The following is a 20,963-nucleotide window of genomic DNA, read 5'->3' as shown; positions in this document are numbered from 1 at the left end:
TTGGAGATGCTCATTAGGTACCCTTGGGGCTGTCCGGGAGGCAGTGGGCGATGGGGCTGAAGTTCTGGGCCAGAACTGGGTCGGAAATGTGTGTCATGAACACACAGGTGGTATTTCAAGTCCCAGGTACCTAGGAGAACAGAGAGCAAGAAGAAGGGACACAAGGCGTTTTATGACATGAGTTTTTCTGGAGAGACTAGAGCTGCCAGAAGGTTTGGATGGAAACTGCTTTAAAAGTGCTGCTTTAGGGCTTCCCTGGTGGCGCAGTGGTTGAGAGTCCGCCTGCTGATGCAGGGGACGCGGATTCGTGCCCCGGTCCGGGAAGATCCCACATGCCGCGGAGCGGCTGGGCCCGTGAGCCATGGCTGCTGAGTCTGCGCGTCCGGAGCCTGTGTTCCGCAACGGGAGAGGCTGCAACAGTGAGAGGCTCGCGTACTGCAAAAAACAAAAAAGAAAAATGCTGCTTTAACAAGGGTTGTTGTGTGCCCACTCCCTGCCAGGCATCGAGAGCCCAAACGTGAGCAGAACCTGGCCCTCATCAGTGCTGCCAGCCTAGGGTTGGAGTCTCCCAAGCCTGGGCCTTGAGCACTAAAATGCAGATTCCTGGGCCCATCCACGACCCACTGAAACAAAGTGCCAGGGCCATCTGCATTTATCAAGCTCCCTGGGTGAGTCTTGCGCATGGAGGTTGAGATTCTCTCACTTTCAGTGGCCCAGGGGTGTGTGTGTGTGTGTGTGTGTGTGTGTGTGTGTGTGTGTGTGTGTGAGAGAGAGAGAGAGAGAGAGAGAGGAGAGCGGGAAAGAGCAATTTCCTCTTTCCCTCTCTGAGGGTGGGGCTGCTGCAGAGTTCAGGAAAGCCGTCAGTTCTGTAAGCTGTGCTGTGTGTGTGTGTGTGTGTGTGTGTGTGTGTGTGTGTGTGTTTTCATGTGTGGGGGGCGGGCACGGTGTCCCAGGAGGACAGAGTTTGCATTGATGAAACCCTTCCCAGCCCTTTGATGCCTCTTTCCCTCTGCCCTGAAGTTAACCAGCTCAATCCTCCGTGCATCCCGCTCGCCGGCCGCGCTCACTCACGGGCCAGGATGGCGCTCTGTCTGGCCCTGCGCATGGCACTGCTGCTCCTCTCCGGGGTCCTGGCCCCTGCGGTGCTCACAGGTAAGGGTGCCCCCTGGGCTCTGCTACCACCAGCCTCCCAAGGCTAAGAAGTACCTTAGGCCAGAATCTCTAATGCCCACCAGCAAGGCCATTCACAGGAGATGGGGTGGCAGTTTGGGGGTGATTCTGTGAAGGGCTCCCCCAGGACAGGCTGGCAGCGGCTGCGTCCGAGGCCTCAGGGAATCGTTAGCCATAGAGATGGTGACCTCTGAAGTAGGAGGGTGACTTGGGGAGCAGGGCCAGGGACATTAGCTGCCTGGGGTACGTGGGGATTACTCCAGCACCCTAAAATCTGAAGGCCTTCAGATCTGGGAGTCAGGAGGGGGCACCAGGCAAGCAGCTGAGGGGCAGAGGCCCCAGGCCCCTAGATGTAAGAACACAGCCCTACCATTTATTTGTCAAGCCCTGCAAGCCCTTCTCTGCTGGTTTTCTGAAATGTCCTCTGAGAGTGAAGACCCAGGTACTGTTTCCATCTTGGGAAAAATTCCAGAGGGAGCACAGGGCGAGAGACCCCTCTGTAAAACCATGAGGATGCTGGACTGAGGCTGAAAATGGCTGGGTCTGGGGTCTGGCGAGAAGGGTCCCACCAGGCTTGGCTTGGCAGGCTCCTGGGACCTGAGCCCCTGTCCTGGGCACAGCTGTGGGGCTTCAAAGCCTGAGCGAGAAAAGGCACAGACGGGTCATGGGTGGTCTTTCTCCTGGAAGAAAGCCATCTCTGATGGCCGTGAGGTGGGCCAAAGGGAGGTGTTTCGGGGCTCCTGAGGGCAGTCCTGGGGCTGGAGAAATGTGCGGCTGGGGGGGCCCCTTGGAGACCCTCCACGGCATGGGTTTCGGGGGAGTGTCTGTGGATCTGAGGGAGGCTGTGATACCATCGTGTGGATGTGGTGCTGGGAGAGCTGCTGGGGGATGCGAGGCCGGGGGGACCCTTATGGTCACACACTCAGGCACGAACACGGGAGGAAACGGGGTGGGGTGGCGAGGAGCCTGTGGGCCTGCCGGCCTCCCTCTAGACACCCTAGGAAGAAGCTTGCAGGCTGGCTTCGTTTCTGGCCCTGTTCTCCTCGCTGTTTCTCAGCCTCTCTGTGCCTCTCCTCTGCTGTACCATGGCGATAACCAGAGCGCCTCTGCCTCTCTCGCAGGAGCCTGTAGGTCTGCCAAGTTCACACACGTGAGCTTTCAGGACGGGCCAGGCAGCTGGTAGCGCTCAGCGCATGTTAGGAGGAAAACATCCCCAGCCGCTCTGCTGGGTGCAGGGTAGTCTCAGGCAGAAGCACCTCCTCATGCGGCTAGGAAAGCATCCAGCCTCCCTTTTGGTGGGAGAGGGGACAGCTGGGCAAGCCAGGGGGCGGGTGTGGTGCCCAGGGAATCGGGGAAGTGATCTAAAGTGGGGTGGCGTCTCCCGTGGCTCCCTTATACCCCACCCACCCCAGTGAAAAGCTTTTCCCGCCTGGTGGTCAGAGTGGGCGGAGGTGAAGGTGCTGGCGTCCGTCTGCCCGGGGTCTGGGGCCGTGTGGGCAGCTTCTGTCGTTCCTTGGTCCCCATGCAGCCAGCCCTCCCAGCCAGGCTGCCGGCCAGAGGCGCTGGACCAGACTGTGCACACACAGCCCGGGTGGGTGGGCTGCGTCTGCCGCCGCAGGAATGCCTGGGGACAGCCTCGTGTCTGGCGGCAGCGGGACCTCACCTGGCCTCACCTCCCGAGTCCCCTCCATGTGTCCTACCAAGGGCAGGCAGGCCAGCCCCACCCCGGAGTCTTTGGGGCTCCGGCTGGCTGTGGTTCGCCCTGCCGCTCTGGGAGGGAGCGGGTTCGGGAGGCTCCTGGCCGCCCCACCCCCGGCCGGAGGCTCAGAGCAGGTGTGCAGCAGGCCCCACAGGCCCCTGGCCTGCTGCTCCCTGGGCTGGGGTCCTGAGCAGGCCGGCGGGAAGGGAGCGGCCTGCTGCCCTCCCTGTGGGTCGCCCGTGGCCACAGCTACCGAGGTGGGGGGAGCAGGCCAGGCTGAGCGGGCGGGAGGCCAGGGCAGGGATGAAAAGGCCCTTCACGGCCGCACAAAGGCTGTCTGTGAGCTTGGGCGCCTGGCCTCCGGGCCCAGTGGTCAGACTGAGCGTTAAACAAGTTTATTTACCGAAAGGCGGTGGGGCTGGAGGAGAGCCCACGGTGCCCAGGCCCGTGGCAGGGTCACGAGGCGCCCACTTCTCCGGGCCTCTCAGTCTGCGCGCGGAGTTGCCGGTTGCTGCTCACTCCGGTCCTTGTCCTCCCTTCTCCGTCCTCGCTTAACGTCTCTGCTCGCCGTCCACGCCTGCCCGCATACCAGTCCCTCTGCCTGGCATTTCTTTCCCCCATCTTTCCCCCTCCTCAGATGGGGCCTGCTGTGGGGAAGCTCCCTGACAACGGCTTCTGCTCATGGCTCCCAGGAAGGATAGATCTGGGGGACAGACTGGCTTCCCCCTCTGACTACAGCAGATTGAGAGAATACGGAGGCACATAGACGAGGACAAGAAAATGCCTGCACCTCCTCTGCCGGAGGGCTGGTGACTGAGCACAGGCTGTGGCTCTGGCCCATGTGTGCTGCTGGGGCACCCGCCTGGGCTGGCAGGGAGCTGGCTGGGCCCTGGGCCCTGGCTGCGTGGGTGCAGATGAATCCTTGAAGCCCGGATCCGCCCCTGGGGGTCTCCCGGCGATGGTCAGCTACAGCAGGCGCAAAGCCCACAGGGGGGCAAGGGCCATGGTGCCCAGGCCAGAAAGGCCCTAGGGCAGAGGCAGCAGCTGACGATGGCCGTGACAGCAGTCACCACCTTGTGAGGGCTGCGAGAGGCACGGTCCACCTCCCATTCCACAGGTCGGGAAGTGAAGGCCGGCGGCCAAGGCAGTCCGCGGTGGTCCCAGGGTAAGGCTGTGGTGGAGCCGGGATCTGGACCCAGCCCTCCTGATTGGAAGCCAATGGATTCAGCCCATCAAGCTTCAGAGACTGGCAGAGCCTTGAAGGGGCGGGAGGGGGTGCGCACAGCAGGGATGAGGGGGCCTGGGCTGGTGTGTCTGGCAGGGAGGGTCCAGGCTTCTGTGGGGAGGAACAGGGTGAGGCTGGGTCACTGGGGGCAGACAGGGAGAAGGTCTGGGTGGGTCTCCAAGTACCCTGCTCAGAGGGCCCTTCTCCCCGAGAGATGGCTCCCGGGCTCTGGCAAAGGGCAGAGGGTGACCACTAGTTCCTGGGAGTGAGCCCCTGCCCTCCAGGGGGTGTGGAGCCCGGCACTCCTCTTCCTGAGCTTGGGGCTGACTCCTTGGATGCCACCAGGTTGGCTGGCCCTGATACCCAGTAGCCCTGTGCTGGCCTCTCTGGCCAGAGGCCCGGCAGTTGGAGGTGAGCTTTGGCTGGTGGTGGTAGGACAGGGAGGTGCCTGGCTGCCACTCTGTCTTGGGCGTGTGGCGAGCAAGTGGGGACCAGTGGTTTGTTCATTTATCTGGAAGACAGGCAGTCTGTGAGCCCTAGACCTCAGGGCCTGCCAAGCGGTGGGTAGACCCAGGCCTTTTTTCTGCTCAGCCCCATAGAGCCTGAGGCAGGCATGCCTAGGGCCTGGAGCCTTCCATGGCAGCTGCAGGCTGCAGACCCCAGCCCTTCCAGGCAGTGACAAGGGAGGCCTGACAGAGTCACTTTCCCCTTCCTCACAGGGGGTGGCCCCCACACACCAGCACTGCTTCAGCCTGGGCCCTGGGAGAGGGAGGCTTCCACACAGCAGGTGCAGGGGCCTCCTGCCCCTGAGAGGCCTCCTTGCCAGCGCTGTTTCTGAAAAGGGGCACAGGCCTGGGAATATGACAGCGGTCCCTGCCTGTAAGCTGAGCCTCAGAACTGATCCAGCTGAGGCCTGGGAGAGGCACCAGGGGCAGGGCCTGGGAGCTGGGGACCTTGTAAAATTTTGTCATGAAACGATCTGAAGTTTACAGAAAAGTATAAGAATTATCCAGTGAACTCCAGTAGGCTCTTCGGTTGGATTCACCGACCGCCAACATCTTGCCATAGTTGCTCTTCTCACCGTCTTCCTGTCTCTATTTACTCACTTACCTATCTGATTGCTGAACCTTTGACAGTTAAGTTGCAGACATCATGCCCCTTTGTCCCTAAATACTTCCTAAGGACAAGGACATTCTCTTACATAGGCAGAGTCAGTTATCCAAACCAGGAAGTGAAAACTGACGCAGCACTGTCACCTGAACTACAGTCTTATTCATAGCTCACCAGTGGACTCCATAATGTTCCACCCAGGAACGCACGGTGCGTCGTGCTGTCCTTAGTCCTTAGTCCCTAACCTGGAACAACAACTCACCCTTTCTTTGTCTCTCGTGACCTTAACGTTTGTGAAAGCCTAGTTATTTTAAGGCTGCCCTGGAATTTGGGTTTGGCTGTTTACTCATGATTTGCCTCGGGTGGACACGTTGGCAGAAGAACCCTGGAAGTACCTTTGTGTCTTCCCAGAGCAGGCCCCTCTCCAGGAGCTGGTGAGCCTGGAAGCAGGGTGTGGGTCTGGCTTGTCTGTGCTCTGGGGGAGCTCTCAGGGGTGGAGCCCCCAAGTGTGAAACGTGCCCCAGGGACCGCAGGTGGGCTGGCCAGGGTTGTATTGACGGAACCACAACTTCCCAGGAAGTTTCTCGGGAAGCACGACCTCTTCCGGGGCTTCAATCCCCAGCAGCACGTAACTACCAGCACAGCACCCACCTCAGCTTAACCTGAGCCTTGGTCTTCTTGGCCGACCACAGAGCGGCTGGTATCAGTGAGACGGTGCGCTGTGATGCCTGGCAAGCCCATTCTAGCATCCCTGGCTCACAAGGGAGATCACTCAGGGCTGGGGTGTTGCTGCGAGGCTCCTCAGGCTAGGATCCTTGACGGGGGAGCAAAGTTGGTGTGGGCTGCCTGGGGTTACCACGCAGGCCTCTCAGCCTGTCCCTCTCGTTCTCTGGGGCCCCTGGGTACCCTAAATCCTGCTAACCCCCAACCCATGAGCAGAGAAAGGCTCCTGCAGAAAACGCTGCCCGGAGACTGATGTGCTGACGGAGCCCCAGCTAGTGCGGGGCTGAGGGCTTACCCTTTCCTGGGGCTTCCCTTAACACTGACCACAGACACCCCTGCCCACCCCTCTGGCCCTGTTCTGTCTGGAGGCAGCAACGTGCTGGCATCACAGTTTCTTAGGCTAGAGAGGCCCCTGCGCTCTAAGCCTCAGACACTCGGGGGCGCGTGGACGCATGTGCAGGCGCTAGACCCCAGGCCCTGGGGGCTGCTCCACTCTGCCTAGGTTAGGGCCGAGAAGCAGCAGGGCCGGCTGCCCCTGGGGTGTGGGGCCGGCTGCCCCTGGGGTGTGGGGCCGGCTGCTCCTGGGGTGTGGGGCCGGCTGCCCCTGGGGTGTGGGGCAGGCCTCTCCTCTCCACCTCCTGCGGCAGTGGGCCATATTTGCTCACCGGCCGCGCTGAGCAGGAACCCTGGTTCCTGGAGAGGGCAATGCCTCACCCTCTCGGCGCCTTCTCCAGGGTGAAGGCTGCCCTGGGGCTGCCCTGTGCGGGTGCGGGGAAAGGACCCTTTACAAGTGTCACTTCCCCAGGACCTACAGAGCCCAGCAGTTCAGATGGGGGGCCCCAGGCTCTGCTGGGTGTCGAAGTGCCCTGCCTCCCCCCGCCCCCCTGCCCTGAAGCTCGCTGCCAGCCCGAAGTTCTTCCAGCTTCCTCCCGAGTGGGCCTGTTGGTCCCTCAGTGCCCTCCTCCCCCATCAACCTGTCCTCTCATGGCAGGGGTGGCCTGACCCCAGCGGAGGCTCTGGGGCCACACGTGGGCCACTCGGCCTCCGTTGCCTCACCTGTGAAGCGGCAAGCACCGCGCTGTGCCCCAGAGCCCGGCACTCAGCGCCCCTTCCCAGCCGGTCAACGGCGGGGGCGACGTCTCCGTCGGCCCTGCCGCCCAGGCCCCCACACCTGTCCTTGGCTTTGCAGCCGAGGGCCCGCAGGAGCCCGTGCCCACCCTGTGGAACGAGCCCGCCGAGCTGCCGTCGGGAGAAGGCCCCGTGGAGAGCACCAGCCCCGCCCGGGAGCCGGCGGTCAGCGGCCCGCCCGCGCCCACCGCCGCGCCGAGCCCCGAGGACAGCACCGCGCGGGAGCATCTGGACCAGGGCGGCGGTACGGGCTGGGGCGCGGGGTCCGGGCGGGCCGGGAGGAAGAGGTGGGAGGGGGGCCGGGCCTCGGGGCTAACGCGGCCCTCCGTCCTCCGCAGGCTCGCTGGGACCCGGCGCCATCGCGGCCATCGTCATCGCCGCCCTGCTGGCCACTTGCGTGGTGCTGGCGCTCGTGGTCGTCGCGCTGAGAAAGTTCTCCGCCTCCTGAAGCGAATAAAGGGGCCGCGCCGCCGCGCGACTCGGCGCCACCCCCGGTGCGCGCCCCCGTGTCTCCATGTGTCCGCGCGTGAGTGTGTGGGCGAGCGGGGTGGGGGTGTGGGGGCAGGCGACGTGCACGTGCTCGGGGCTCGAGGCGCGCATACGCGCGCGTGCGTGAGCGCACGTGCGCCGGGGCCCCGCAGGAGCGCGGGTGCGTGCGCGATGCGCGTGCGCCGGAGGCCGCCGGTGTGCGTGAGCGGGGCGTGCGGAGTTCTCTGGCCAGAGTTCTCGGCGAGGCCTTGGGAGCGCGGAGTCGCCGTGCCGCAGACCCCTGCTCGTCCCGCAAACTGCCCGGGCCCTGCCCTCTGCAGACCCCTCAGCTCCGGCCCTGGAGCGCTGCGAGCGCGGACCGGCGTGAGGCCCCGAGGGCAGGAGAGGCAGCGGCCTGCCCTGGGCCCGCCGTCCTGCTTTCTGCGCCTCGCTGGGTGATGGTGGGGTCCGCGGGACCGTGGGCTGTCCCGGCTCCCCAGCCAGAGGCCAGTGACTTTGGGGGTGGGGGGCGTCTTCTGCCTCTGGCAGGCAGCGCGCTATTTGCAGGCTCTGAGCCCCAGACCTGAACCCTCAGGACTCCTGGGGGCCCCTCTTCCTCGGGGAGCCCAAGGAGCGAATGAGCAGAGGGGTGAATCCCGGGTGCTGTGGGCCCCTGTTCTGGCTCCCCAACCCACAGCCCCAGACCGCCTCCCTCCCCTGGCTTGTGTAAGCTTGTGCAGGGGGTTTCGCGGAGCCTCAGGCAGAGCGGGCAACCCCACGCAGGACGGCTTTTTGTTTAGAGAAAGAAAACAAAAAGGCTTTTCAAGCTCATCTCTTTTCACTTCAACCCTGAAATTATGGCAGCTGAATGAGGGGTGAGGAACCACCCAGCCGTGCCACGCCCCAGCTTGGCCCTGGCACTGAGTCCTTGGTCATGCCCTCTGTCTTCCATACTTCCCAGGAAGCCTAACTTTTATCATTTAGAGAGAGGGATTTAAATTAGTGGCTTACCTGCTCTGGGTGCAGCAGGAAAGAAGCCAGAACTGCGTCCTGTCCCCATCCTCCAAGGACCCTTGGAGTGAGGACCCTAAGGCCTAGAGGGAGCACTGTCTGCAAACCCCACTGATGGTTTAACACCTGGGCCACAAGAGGATCCTTTTGAGTGAGTGCTGGTGGAGTGAGCTGTTCCTCTTTTTTTTTCACCGTTGTCTCTAGCAGTTGTTTTGGCCTCCTTGGTTTCTCTGAGCTCCTGACTACCTGTTCTGGCTAAGACCAGTTTTCTCCTGGATACGCCAGGTGGCCACACGTGGTACCCACTCACACTCCCCAAAACACATCATGGCTTAAGTTTCTGCTTATAAAAGACTGTTATGAAACTGACTGGTTTTCATGAAACTGTTTACATTATTACACATAACCTGCAGTAGCTGAAGCCCTACTTAGAGCAGGTGACCCAAGTCAGTATGCTGTTTCCCAGCTCCAAAAAGAAAAGCGAGATACGTTGGCCAGGACCGACGGCTCCCCTCCCCAGCCCCACCCTGCCAGGAGCAGTACGGGACTCCGAAATGGTCCCTCTCCCCATCCCCTCACTCCTGGGAAACTCAGGTGCAGGTGCTTCCCCTGGGGTTGCAGCAAGGAGGCCCCAAGAGCATCAGCCCCTCACTGGGACCAGGGGGGTCCCTCTCCAGTTGGACCAGCATGTTGCGTACGTATGCATCTTCCAGGGAGTCATCCAGTTCTCAAAGGGTCTGAGGTCTCAAGAACGCCAAGGGCTGTGCTGTGGCCTGTGGGAAGATGCTACAACGTCCCACTTGATCTAAATCCTGGGCTTCTAAGTGTGTCCTGGCAGGCAGGGCTGGGCGGGGTGGGATTCAAGGCCCTCCACATTCCAGGACAGAGCCGGGTGTCGGGTGGCTCTGAGGGCCAGCTGCAGCCTCCAGTAACTGGCTGCTGCCTCTGGAGGTGGGAAGAAGTGTCCCAGGCCAGTGACTGGCCAGGTGGGAAGCCGCAGTCCCAAACCTGGTGGTCAGATCCCTTATGGGACCACCACCCACTGACATCTCTGTCCCACAGTGTTCAAACCTGCCTTCTCAACCTGCAGAAGGGTGTCCCCCACTGCCTCAAACAGCTTATCCGGTTTCTGGAGTCCCTCCACAAGCAGAGGTCCAAAGCCACTCCCGTCCTGAGGCCCCACCCCCGGCTGTTTCTTCCTCCACCGGAAGCCTCCTTAGCCCTTTGCCTGGGACACACCTCCTCCACTGGGCTTGAAGGGGGCTCTTCTCTCCCTGCCAGACCGAAACACCTCATTCTTGTGCGCACAGGGGTAATAAAAAGTAGACCTTCCTCTTTTATTTTATACATGATGCTTCTTTTAATGCAGCCAGAAATGCCATTTGCTTTTCTTGGAACCATAACCCATACAGGATGCAGTGACCATTTCTTTATAACACCTGGGCTCCGCAAGGGGCCAGAAGATGCGAGTTACATCCAGCCCATCAGGGAGCCAAAGGCGGCGTGGGCCCTCAGCCAAGCTCTGGTGGCCGTGAGGCAGGCCTGGCCGTGCAGCCAGAGACTGGCGGAGGCTTGGGGCGGAGGTGGACAGAGGCGGTTGGGCTCTCAGTCCTTTGAGTCGGAGACCAAAGGACACTCGTCAAGTTCATCAGGCAAGGGTGGTCCATCTGTGCACCTGGCCAATTCTATCAGCTTCCAGGGGAGAGGACACGTGCAGGGGTCATAACATTGTCACCTTTGCACCTGCCCTTGGCACGGGACACCCTGGGTCTGGGGCCTCTCAGTGCCTGGGAAGGGCCCTGGAGCACGCCCGTCCTCTGTCTGCCCCTCCCAAGAGACAAGAAGAAGAGGTGGTGTAACACTGTTTAAAATACACTTTTTCGTTTACAAATGCAGCAGAGGAGAGACGTGGGCCCCTTTTCTGCAGTTTGTGAGCAAGGGGCCAAGACACATGAGCACTAACCACGTAGCAGGGGTGAGGGGTGGGGGCGACTCCTGCCAAGGCACCCCGGGTCACACCCTGCTGCCTGCGGCAGCGTCCGCCCTTCCCGCTGAGCCCCTCTGCTGTCCGCTGGGGGCTGCCCGCCACGACCTGCTCCCGCCCACCCACATCCCTTGGCCAGGCCGGGGTCAGGGGTCACTGCCGATTTCGGCTGCCCAGCTTCCTGCGGTCCTTATTCTGGCTGCGCTGAGGGTCATCCATCTTGTGGACACGGAAACACTCCTTGAGGTTCTGGGACCGAATCTTCGGATTCAAGATCTCCTCAGTCATGCTGCTGGGGAACCAGCCTCTCTCCTGGTCATGCAGACGCTCACCAAAGATCCACCCTGCGTAGGGAGGGGAAGGGGAGGGTCAGAAGCTCTCCAAGTGGCGCAGGCTGGGCCTCGCCCTGTCCTGTGTGGGGAGCAGAGGAAAGGGAGACGCAGGGGTCCAGCCGGCCTTTCCAGAGGTCCCCTGCCCTCAGACGCATTGCTGGAAATGCCCAGACCTGGTTAATCCCCGTGAGCTGGGCACGTGCTGCCCTCCCAGGGGGCGTGGTGTGTGCACAGGGCGGGGGCAGAACCACTGTGTGTCCCGGATGTATTGACTTTGGAACCCATTCCCAAGCTCTCAAACCATCCTAGGCTGCCCCAAGTGAGGCCAGGAGACCCCAGGGGCCACCCCCAAAAGCAGGAGGCATTGAGGAGCCGGTGGGGTGGTAGCTGACCGCGTGGTTCCCTGGCCGTGAATGCTACCGTCACCCTCTGGTTGGGCAGCCCCTCCCTGAGCCTCAGCCTCCCGGGAGCTGGGTGGTCAGCCGAGGGTGGCTGTCACGAACTGGCCGAGTGCCCTAGCTCTCTACCCCCCACCCCCCGTTATCACAGTGTCTCTGCTGGGGGCCTGGGACCCGAACCGCAGGTCCTGCTGGCAGGTCCTGGGGCAGGGCTAAGACCTGGGGCCCGAGGGCCAGGGGCACGCCTTCTGCAGGCCATGTGGGAGGGGTGTCAGGCTGTTTATATTTTGCAGGGGGAGGGGGAGGGCAGGAACCACTGTTCTCTCAATGCTGGGTGAGCCCCTACGATTTGGGAAGGGTGGAAATGGCCTCCTCTGGAGGTCACCAGCCTGAGACTTTCCAGCCAGGGTCTTGAAAAAGAGGAGGAAATGGGGTTGGGTGGAGATGCTTTGTGTATTTTGGGGGATTTAGGTTAGGAACAATTGATGTAGAAATAAGGGATCAATTTTTCAGGGGAGGGGAGTGAACCTCTGGCACTGATGCCAACAGCAGGAGTGGGCGGAAGCCCCGGCGGGCGGCTCTCTGGCCCATGTGGGGCTACAAGCCTGGTGGTCACAGGCTCATCTGGAAGCTTGTTGCAAATACAGGGTCAGGGTCAGGGTGCTCCTGGCCATCACCCCTCCCACTGTGATGGGGGCTGATGCCAGGGCCGGATGAGGGGAAGGGACATAGAGCCAGGCACTCAGCTGGGCCTCATGCTAAGTGGGGGAAGGCGGACCTCACAGCTCCGGGGAAGGAGAGCGGAGGCACTGGGAGAGATGCCTGCTCTTTGCTGAGAAAAGGCCAGCGGAAGCCATGAGGGGCAGAATGGTCTACGGGAGCAGACAGGCAGCACGGCCCTGGGCTCTGCCTGCTCTCAGCCGGCTCTTCTGTCTGCTTCTCCACTGCATCCCTCAGGCTGGGGCAGACCCCAGGAGGGGCGGGCAGGGAGCCTCGAGTGCGAGAGGCACCCAGCCCCCGGGCCTCACCATCCTCTGTCTTGTCCAGGATGTTCAGGATGTCGGCCAGATCCAGTGTCAGCTCGTCCGGCTGCTGGGCCATGTACGGGTGCACACATTGGACCTGGGGGCAGTCTGAAGGGAGGAGAGAGGGGAGCGGCGTGTCCTCATCACCACGGCACCCGCCCTGGCCCCCCACTTCTGCCTCAGCAGTTAGCAGGGGCACGCTGCCTGTCCAAGAGACAACGCAAACTCCCACAGCAACTGAAAGAGGGCTCATTCGAGGGAGGGGTGTGTGGCTCCAAAGAAAAGGCCGTTAAAGCACCAGGAGTTCTGAACAAAAGTATGTGGATACAGGGATGAACAGGCTTGAGGGGCTCTTATTGAGACTTCAGAAGGAGCTGCTTGGTCCTGGGCTGGGCCCTGGGAGCAGTTTGGGGACAGTCAGGACTCGGTGAGCTCGGTCAGGATGGCAGCGTCTCTATCAGGCAGCTGGACTTGTGCCCTTTTATATTCTGTAAGGTTTTCAGACAACTGGCCACCCCAGAGAACACTGGCGTTTGCCTTGTGGGCCCGAATTCCTCTTGGTTTCCTTGTGGCATCTGTCACTTATGACCCAGTGGCTTTTATTTCTTCATTAACCATCAAAACGTTTGCAAAGCTCAGGCACACCCGTGTCCTCCACGGGGTACTAAGCTTGCACTGGGGTGCTAGGGACCCCCGGGCAGGGGAAGCAGTCTTTCCAGCGGCCCCGCAGGCCCTTCAGGCGGAGTGCAGAGGCCCCTGAGGCTGACGCAGCTGTGACAGGCAGGGCCGCCACGAGGCTCCCTGGACCCTCCCCTGCCCCACCCGGCGGGTGCCCCCTCCCCAGTGGGCCACCTACCCAGCAGCCGGGACGTGAAGGAAACAAACTTGGTTCTTCGGTTGGGGGCCAGCGAGGTCATCCAACGCTTCATCTCGCTCCTGGGACAGGGAGGAGGACAAATGCCCCAACCGCAGAGCAACGGACCCCATGTGAGGGGAACCGCTGCACCAGGCATCCAGCAAGCTGGCCACTGGGTCCCGGGCCCGGCACAGAGCAGCGGCAGGACGGCGTGGACGGGGCCGGGAATCCAGTGGCGGGACTGGGGCGGAGCACTATAGAACCTCCCTGGTACATCTTTAAAGTCAGTGGGTGAGGGTGAGCCCACGACACCCCAAAGTTAACCCAGAGGCGAGCCCTCAGCTGCCAGCTGCCCTGAGCCATGTTCCGTGGAATTGGGAGAGGCTGACGCCACCCCTGCCCCAGGCAGTCAGAACTGGACCGCAATGTGCAGGGCGACACCTGTGAGTCCTGGGCTGGGGGTTGCTGGGCACCGCACAGGGGCTGCAGGGCGGCTGGCCTGGCAGCTCAGAGGTGCAGGTGGGCCTGAGGCCACCTTGACAGTGGTTCGCTGGTCGGTCGGGCCCAAGGGCTCTACAACAACTCATCAGAACAGAGGGGCCCGCCCAGAGTCTGACGCCCAAGGGAACATGAACACACACACACACACACACACACACACACACACACACACACACACACACACACACACACACACACACACACACACACACATCCCCAGCAACGTGCTCGCCCCGCACCCTGACGCTAACACTGCACAGAAACCCTCCCGGCAGAGCCTGGGGGGAGGAAGGACAGGAACAGGGCGGCCTGGAGCCTCGCTCCCCCCGGGCAGGCGACGGCGGCGCTGGGCACTCACTGAGAGGACGCCTTCAGCATGTAGGTGGCCTCCCGGTCATCCGCATTCTCGAGCAGTCGCAGGATGAAGACGTTGGCCAGCGTCTGGCCCTGGTCCTCCAGCTCCTCCACTCGCAGCAGGCCCCGCGGGGCGGAGTCAAAAACCTGGTACTTGTCTCTGGGGACCAAGGGTGGCAGCAGAGGCACGTCAGTCCCGAGGAGGCGGCGGCTCGGATTTCCAGGAAACGCTCTACCCTGGCCAGCAAGGCCGGCCCCTCTGCTGCCACTCCTCACCTCCTTCTGGAAGCCCCCCACCTGATCGCCTGTCCCCCTCACCCCCAGCCCCCGCCCTCCACAGTGTGGACGGCGGACGAGGGGTCGGCACCCATGACACGGCAGGGGCCGCTCGGCCGAGCCCTCCCCAGGCGTCAGGCACTGAGCTGGACTCTCCACGTCCTTAGGGGTACAGCCCCCGCTAGACGGAGGGGAAACGGAAGCTCAGGGCGTTGAAATACACCTGCCCGAAGGCCCAAGGCTGGACCAGAACGGAGCAGGTCTTCAAAGCGGATCCAGGGCCTGGGCAACATCCCAGCACCACGCCCGCCGCCCCCAGGCCGTGGTGACTCCCCATCCCTCCTGCCTGCCGCTCACCCCGGAATCTGCCGGCAGATCACCAGCAGGTCGTTGAAGAGGAAGAGGTAAATTTCCCGGAAGAGCTTCTTGGTCCGCAGGGTCCGGGATGTCTTGGGGCCTGACATCTGCTGCAGCTCACCCTGCTTCAGCAGCCAGCGGGAGTGGGAGATGATGGGCACCGACTGCATGAGGGGGGACGGCATCAGAAGGGCTGTGCCCCCTGCGCCCCCCGCCCCAGGCTCCCCTCGTGCTCTGACTGGAGTGATGACCGCGAGCAATGGTGTGTGAGGCCCGCACTGGGCCCAGGACACGCGTGGCGCTGGTGGGAGGGACGGACGGGTGCTGGGCAAACACGGAAGGGCGTGTGTGTGTGCGTGCGCACGTGTGCCTGAGTGGGCATGTGTGTCTGTCTGTTGTCTGTGTATCTGCGTGTGCTTTTACGTATGTGTGCTCACGTCTAAGTGTGTCCACGTGTCCTGTAGGTGTCTGTACTCACGTGTGAGTGTGTACATGTGGGTGCCTGTGTGTGTGTGTCATTCTCCTACTACTGTGTGATGCAGGATCAGAGGAGAGGCCAAGTTCACAGGAGAGAGGGGAGAACTGGGTCCCACAGGGTGAGGAGACTGGGCCGGCCGGTCTCCACACTGTGGCTCCGGGGCGGGCACCCAGCACCCAGCACCCAGCACGCGGCCCACAGGTGGAGCTACGTGGGGGGCCCGGAGGTCTGCGTCCTCAGCTGGGGCTCAGCTCCCAAACCTAGCATGACCTCAGGGACCCTCGGTAGGTACCGTGTGCTCATGTGCCCAGAACCCCAGAAACCCAAGCCCTCGGGGCCCTTAGGGTCACTAATGCCTGAAGCTTTACACAAAGTTGGGGGAAAGGTCGGTAACTTCCGTCGAATTTTCGAATCGCCCACATTTAAGAATCCCTGGAGCAGTCCATGTCATACTCTTCATGTGAGCTGACTGTACAAGGTCACACAGCCAGTAAGTGAGAGCAGGCAGCTCCTGACTCCCTGTAGGAGAGAGTCTAGGCCAGTGGTCCCCAACCGTTTTGGCACCAGGGGCTGGTTCTGTGGAAGACAACTTTTACACAGACGGGGGTGGGGGATGGGGGGATGGTTCAGACGGTAGTGCGAGCGATGGGGGGCGATGGGGAGACATGGGGGGCGATGGGGAGACATGGGGGGCGATGGGGGGTGATGGGGAGCCATGGGGGGCGATGGGGACCCATGGGGGTCGATGGGGGGCGAAGGGGAGTGATGGGGACCCATGGGGAGAGATGCGGGCGATGGGGACCCATGGGGAGAGATGGGGAGCGATGGGGAGCGATGGGGGGTGATGGAGAGCGGCTGTAAATACAGATGAAGCTTCGCTCGCTCACACACCGCTCACCTCCTGCTGTGCCGCCCGGTTCCTAACAGACTGCAGACCGTTACCGGTCCGCGGCCTGGGGGTTGGGGACCCCTGGTCTAGGCCAATGTGACGGCCCGGTGACTGGGGGCAGGTGGGGCCTTCAGCTAAGGGGTCAGGGAAGGCCTCGGTGGAGGTGCTGCTGTGCTGAGACCCAAGGGCAGCCATTGAGCGAGCCCGGCCAGTGCCCAGTGCTCCAGGACAGCCGGGCTGGGGCGGGACGCGTGGCTGGGCGTGGGCTCACCTTGATCTTAAACTCCATCTTCTTCTGAATGCTAATCATTTGCTCCGTGCGGCTCATCTTCCTGACGCCCTCGTTGCATGCTTTCACCACCTGGGACGAGAAGGAGGACACATCAGGCCACCCACAGCCAGCTGTCTCTGACCACTTCCTTCGGCCCACTCAGGCCACAGCTGGTCAGTCTCAACTGGGTCTCAGTTCCAGTGTAGAAAATCAGGGCCTTGTCTTTGCTGGGACGTGAACTCCAGAGAACACATAAATCGATGCCGACCCCTCATGTCACCTAAGAGAGCAAATTTCGACCAGAAGACGTCCCTTCTCATCCGTCAGACTGGAAATGCCCCAGGTCTGGGGATCAGGTTCCGTCACACACTGTGGGGGGAGCACAGAGTCCCCCACCTTCCTGGGAGGCAACCCAGCTACCAAGGGGCCGAATGAAACCACATTTTCTGGGACTTCTGGGGACTCATTCCGAGAGATGATATCTGCACAGGATCCAGAACAGGGGCCGGCACCCAGCAGGCGCGCAGCGTTTAGGAACGAGCCCAAAGACGTGCGTACCGGGATGTCCCCTGCAGTGGCGTTCAGAGCAAGAAAAACTGTCCTCAACCTAAACGTCCACCCACAGGGGTTGATTAGCGCTCATGAATGCACAGAACCCTGTACTCTGAAACCACGAAGAAGTGCAATAATTTTACAGGCGCTAAATGGAGGGAAAAGCCAACCCGTAAGGCACAAGCCCACCTGCAAAGAATACAGCTGTGTGCGCAGGCGTCTGTCTGGAAAGGGGCCTGGAGGGGCCGGCACCAGCGTGCCGGCAGTGGGGTGCGGGAGAACTGCTCACCTTTACCGTCTTCTTTCTGCCTACGGACAGTTTGTGGACTTGTTTGTATTCAGCATCATTTTTATAAATTAAGGGAAAAAACCCACCTTTATTAAAAAAGGTAAATAATGAGAAGCAAGTGTATACCTGGAAAGTGAAAAGGAGATGAAAGCAGAAAAGCACTTGAAAACAGAAGACACTTTTCGGTGCCCCGAGACCCCTTGGGGCCCAGTGTGGCCAGCTGCCTGGTGGGGGCCGCAATGAAGCCCCCACCTGATCAGGTGTGTGCGTTCCAGGGGTGGGCAGAGGGTCCCGAGAGATGCAGCCTGGCTGGCAGGTCCCTGACCCTCCCTGACCAGCCTGCTCGAGCCTCCAGCCTTTCCCCAGCTAGGCTGGGAGGGGAGTGCTGTGTTTCCCAGGATCCAAAGGGTATAATCACCAGAAGGATTCTGGAGGCCAACTGGCCTGATTGAGGGATGCGAGGAGAGGCCCCTGCGGGGAAAAGACTGCATTAAGCTACAAAGTCCTCATGGCTCCGTGTGGCTCCATGTGGCTTAGAACCACCACCTGGGGCTATAGTCCTTTTACTAAGCTGCTGCCACTGGTACACTAAGTGGAAAGGACTTCCCAACACCAGGCTCTCGTCCATTTCAGGGTCACCAGCGTGACAGAGTGGGCCCTGCACGGCTGCCAGGAGTGGGCTCGCAGCTCCAGCGGACACACTGGAGCCAAACACACGGGACAGCGCTGCTTTCAGACAAATACGTGGGAACAGACACATTCACTGACCCCTCCTGCACGGCCCCTGCTCTGCCGGCAGCTTCCAGGAGGATCCTCTTCTCTCGGAGGATCAGGAGAGGAGATGCTTTCTCCACTCCTGGGCAGGAAAAGCCCAGGCTTGGCAGGGCCGGGCAGTCCTCTCGCGGGGATAGGAGGTGCAGCTCGAGGGCCGGGAGAGGCGGGATCGGGGGGCGGGAGAGGCGCACAGGGCAGAGCTGCATCAGGGCCCAAGAAGGGCCAGAGCCGGCCTCAGAGCGCGGCAAGGGAGGCAAGAGCCATGGCTTTTGACACTGGAAACAGGTCAGGACAAGCGTGGGGCCTCCGAGGGCTGCGGAGGGGAGCGCCTGGGCCTGTGGGTGGCCACAGAGCGGGGGCTGGCGGGAGGGTCCATGAACGTGTCTGCAGGTCAAGTGCCCGGCCGGCCTGGTCCACCCCGCACGTCAGCAGCCTGGGGTGAGAAGCAAGCCCACCCGACTTATTCTTTGGACCCAGTGACCTCTCTGGATTGCCAACTACTAAAATGAATTTGCATCTTCCAGAGACGCACGGGCACAGGAGGGGGCAGGACAGGAAGGTGGGCCTAGAGGAGGAAGACAGCTGACCGGGAAATGTGGAAACAGGAAAGCACAACTCACCAGCTCCAGTTCCTTGTGCGCACCCAAGGCAGTGCCTTCCCGCTCAGACCTCTCTTCCACCCTCTTCAGGATGTTCTGAGCACAGGCAAAGTCTGCATTTAGTTTCCGCACGTACAGCCATTCCTCCCCTCTCCGCCCGCTTTGGCAGTGGCAGCCTCCCTGCCGCACTGGTCCAAACAGCCTCATGTTGCTGCAACATCCCGGAGCAAAGAGCCCCACCAGTTACGGACTGAGGGCGGGAGAACCTTCCACCAGCCGAGGGCCGAGCATCGCCCACAAGCCTCGCTCGGCTCTAAGATGATAACCACGAGTCAAGGTCGGCACGAGGACCAACTACGAGGGCCAAACCCGAGCCCCAGTCTCCTTACAGCGAAGACCGAAGCAAAGGAGGCAACCAAGTGCGGTGGGAAGGGGGCGGGCGAGGCCCGACAGTGAGGGAAGGGTCGCTCAGGGCTGGCTGTCCCCGAGGTGAGCTCGATGTCTGCAGCAGCATCAGTGGGACTGCCGTTTGAAGCCAAGGAGCAACGACCCTGAGGCTTCGTTAAGTCTGGTCTTATTGATAAAATCCAGTAGTTGGATTTCCTTGCGCTTCGCCTATAAATTACAATGTTTGCATTGGTTTCTGCCTCACAGTTCTCCCCGTGCCCATATTTCTGATCTGCTCTCATTCCATGAAGAGGTTTGGGTGCGTCTGAGCACAGCTCACCTCCCCCCCAGCTGCCCCATGGATGCTGGTCTGAGCTCCAGACCAGACCCAGATCCCTCCCACCTCTGGATGACCCTCAGCTGCAGGCCCCCAGCCTCCCCTGTGCGGTCACCTGCCCCGCCTCTGCCTGCCAGCCAAGCCAGACACACGCAGTCAGCTCCGATGCCTCCTTACCCTCCCCCCCACCAACATGGGGTCACCAACCCTGCCTGTAACCATCCCCCGACTCCCAAATCCATCTCCCAGTGAACAGGATGGCTCAGGCTCCACCTTTTCTCATTGGGATAAAACCCCATCTGACCAGGTCCTGCTCCTGGCCTCAGGCAGAGGGTGCTGTGGCTTCTTCAGCGTGGGCACAAGCCCTCCACGCTGGCCTCCTCTCTGGTGGGCCCCTCCCTACCTCCTGCGGTAACTGGCGGGTGTACCGGGAGCACCCCGCCTACATTCACCCCTCGGACGCGCTGCCTCTGAACCTCAGTCCCATTTCCACTCTTGCCCTCCTGCCTGATACCCTCCACACGGCAGCTGCTTTGAGCTCTTACCAGCGTCAACTAGATGGAATGACTCCCCATCACATTGAGGATAGAACCCAATGTCTTACCCGGCTCCTTAGGCCCCTGTTCAGCCTCTGCCCACATCTGCACACCCATTCCCATCATGTTCCCCCAGCTCACCGCTGGCCGCCCCGTCTGTGTACCTTGCTGCCCCAGGGCCTTTGCATAAGCAGCTCCCTGTCAGATGAATGGCTCCTCCCTGTCGGCCAAGTCTTAGCTTAAATGTCACTCATCCGAGTCTTTCCTGATCCCCCAACTGGCAGTGGGCAGGCAGTCACCACCATCATGTCACTCTGTTTCACTGTCCTCAGCCATGACCACTTCCTGGTTGTGTGTGTGTGTGTGTGTGTGTGTGTGTGTGTGTGTGTCTCCCCACCCTCCCCCAGAATGTGGCTCTGTGGAAGCAGGGGCTGAGTCTCCCACTGCCTGGCACACAGTAGGAGCTTAATTAGGATTTGTGGAACAAATGGACTTCTGGAAACAGAAAGCCAGCCTAGAATGACCAAAGCCAACAGCCCGCAGCAGGAGAAGTGTGTGTCAGGGGAGAGAGGCTGGTACCTGGACCAAAAGCTTGAGGCGCGTGATCCTCTGGAAAGGCAGGATGAGGAAGGAGGAGAGGGGCAGCCCCCTGCACTTGGGGTCCAGCTCCAGCTGCGTGATCAGCTCCCGAAAGGCTGCCTTCTCCTGGCTGGGGACACAGACAAGAGAGTAGGTCTCTGGCTCGTGGGAGGCGCAAATTGGAGGGGGTTCTTCCCCGTCCTCAGACCCCCTAAGAACCAGACAGCCCACAAGCACAGAAAACGCGTCGATTTCTTCTCTCCTCTCTCTTTTTTTTCAATGGAAAATAAACTGTTTGTGTACAAGTCAAATAACAATAGTGACTTCACACGCCAGGCCCATGAAGTCTTAGCAAAATATGCTGTGTGTGGGAGGGCAAGAATTCCTTGCGTGGCCAAGGCTATGAATCAGATGCAGAATTCGATGATTTACCCAGCAGGAAACGGTGGCAAGGTAAACCCACGTAATGACAGGAGCAGGCAGCAGGCTGGAGACGGCTGCAGGGAGAACCTGTGCTACTCCTGCCAGGTGGGGATGTCTCGTCTGCAGACGGGCTGGGCAGTGGGAACCACTGCTGGAGATCAGACGCGGGCCCTGGACTGCCCATCATTAGGGACACGGCGCTCAGGCCCAGGGAGTCTGCTCTCACGGGCCA

General features: G+C 61.3%; 2 protein-coding genes across 2 annotated transcripts in view; one reads left to right on the top strand and one right to left on the bottom strand.

Annotated features, from left to right (window-relative positions):
* Nucleotides 1-909: 909 nt before the first annotated feature.
* On the top strand, nt 910-7,574 carry SNORC (secondary ossification center associated regulator of chondrocyte maturation). The gene is made up of 3 exons (XM_033859534.2): nt 910-1,152; nt 7,117-7,299; nt 7,394-7,574. Exons 1-3 carry the CDS (start codon nt 996-998, stop codon nt 7,501-7,503), a joined length of 450 nt encoding a protein of 149 aa, XP_033715425.1. The 5' UTR covers nt 910-995; the 3' UTR covers nt 7,504-7,574.
* Nucleotides 7,575-9,868: 2,294 nt separating this feature from the next.
* Nucleotides 9,869-20,963, bottom strand: part of NGEF (neuronal guanine nucleotide exchange factor) — a 41,172-nt gene continuing 30,077 nt past the window's right edge. The window contains exons 6-13 of the mRNA XM_033859533.2: nt 20,309-20,438; nt 18,491-18,565; nt 16,256-16,345; nt 14,618-14,781; nt 13,989-14,144; nt 13,130-13,209; nt 12,277-12,381; nt 9,869-10,862 (exon numbers count right to left, since the gene is read on the bottom strand). Of these exons, the coding sequence (XP_033715424.1) occupies nt 10,672-10,862; nt 12,277-12,381; nt 13,130-13,209; nt 13,989-14,144; nt 14,618-14,781; nt 16,256-16,345; nt 18,491-18,565; nt 20,309-20,438 (991 nt within the window). The 3' untranslated portion in view covers nt 9,869-10,671. The remainder of the gene's footprint in view (nt 10,863-12,276; nt 12,382-13,129; nt 13,210-13,988; nt 14,145-14,617; nt 14,782-16,255; nt 16,346-18,490; nt 18,566-20,308; nt 20,439-20,963) is intronic.

The sequence above is a fragment of the Tursiops truncatus genome, chromosome 7 (assembly GCF_011762595.2).
Source record: "Tursiops truncatus isolate mTurTru1 chromosome 7, mTurTru1.mat.Y, whole genome shotgun sequence".
Lineage (NCBI taxonomy): Eukaryota > Metazoa > Chordata > Mammalia > Artiodactyla > Delphinidae > Tursiops > Tursiops truncatus.
Note: the sequence above shows the minus strand (reverse complement) of the source record. Positions and strands in the feature narration are given on the sequence as shown.

What these genes read in the sequence shown, in the direction of transcription:
- SNORC (XM_033859534.2), top strand. Translation starts at nt 996, where the DNA reads ATGCCTCTTTCCCTCTGCCCTGAAGTTAACCAGCTCAATCCTCCGTGC. An exon ending in GGCCCCTGCGGTGCTCACAG is followed by an intron (nt 1,153 to 7,116) that starts GTAAGGGTGCCC and finishes TTGGCTTTGCAG; the next exon opens with CCGAGGGCCCGCAGGAGCCC. An exon ending in GCATCTGGACCAGGGCGGCG is followed by an intron (nt 7,300 to 7,393) that starts GTACGGGCTGGG and finishes CGTCCTCCGCAG; the next exon opens with GCTCGCTGGGACCCGGCGCC.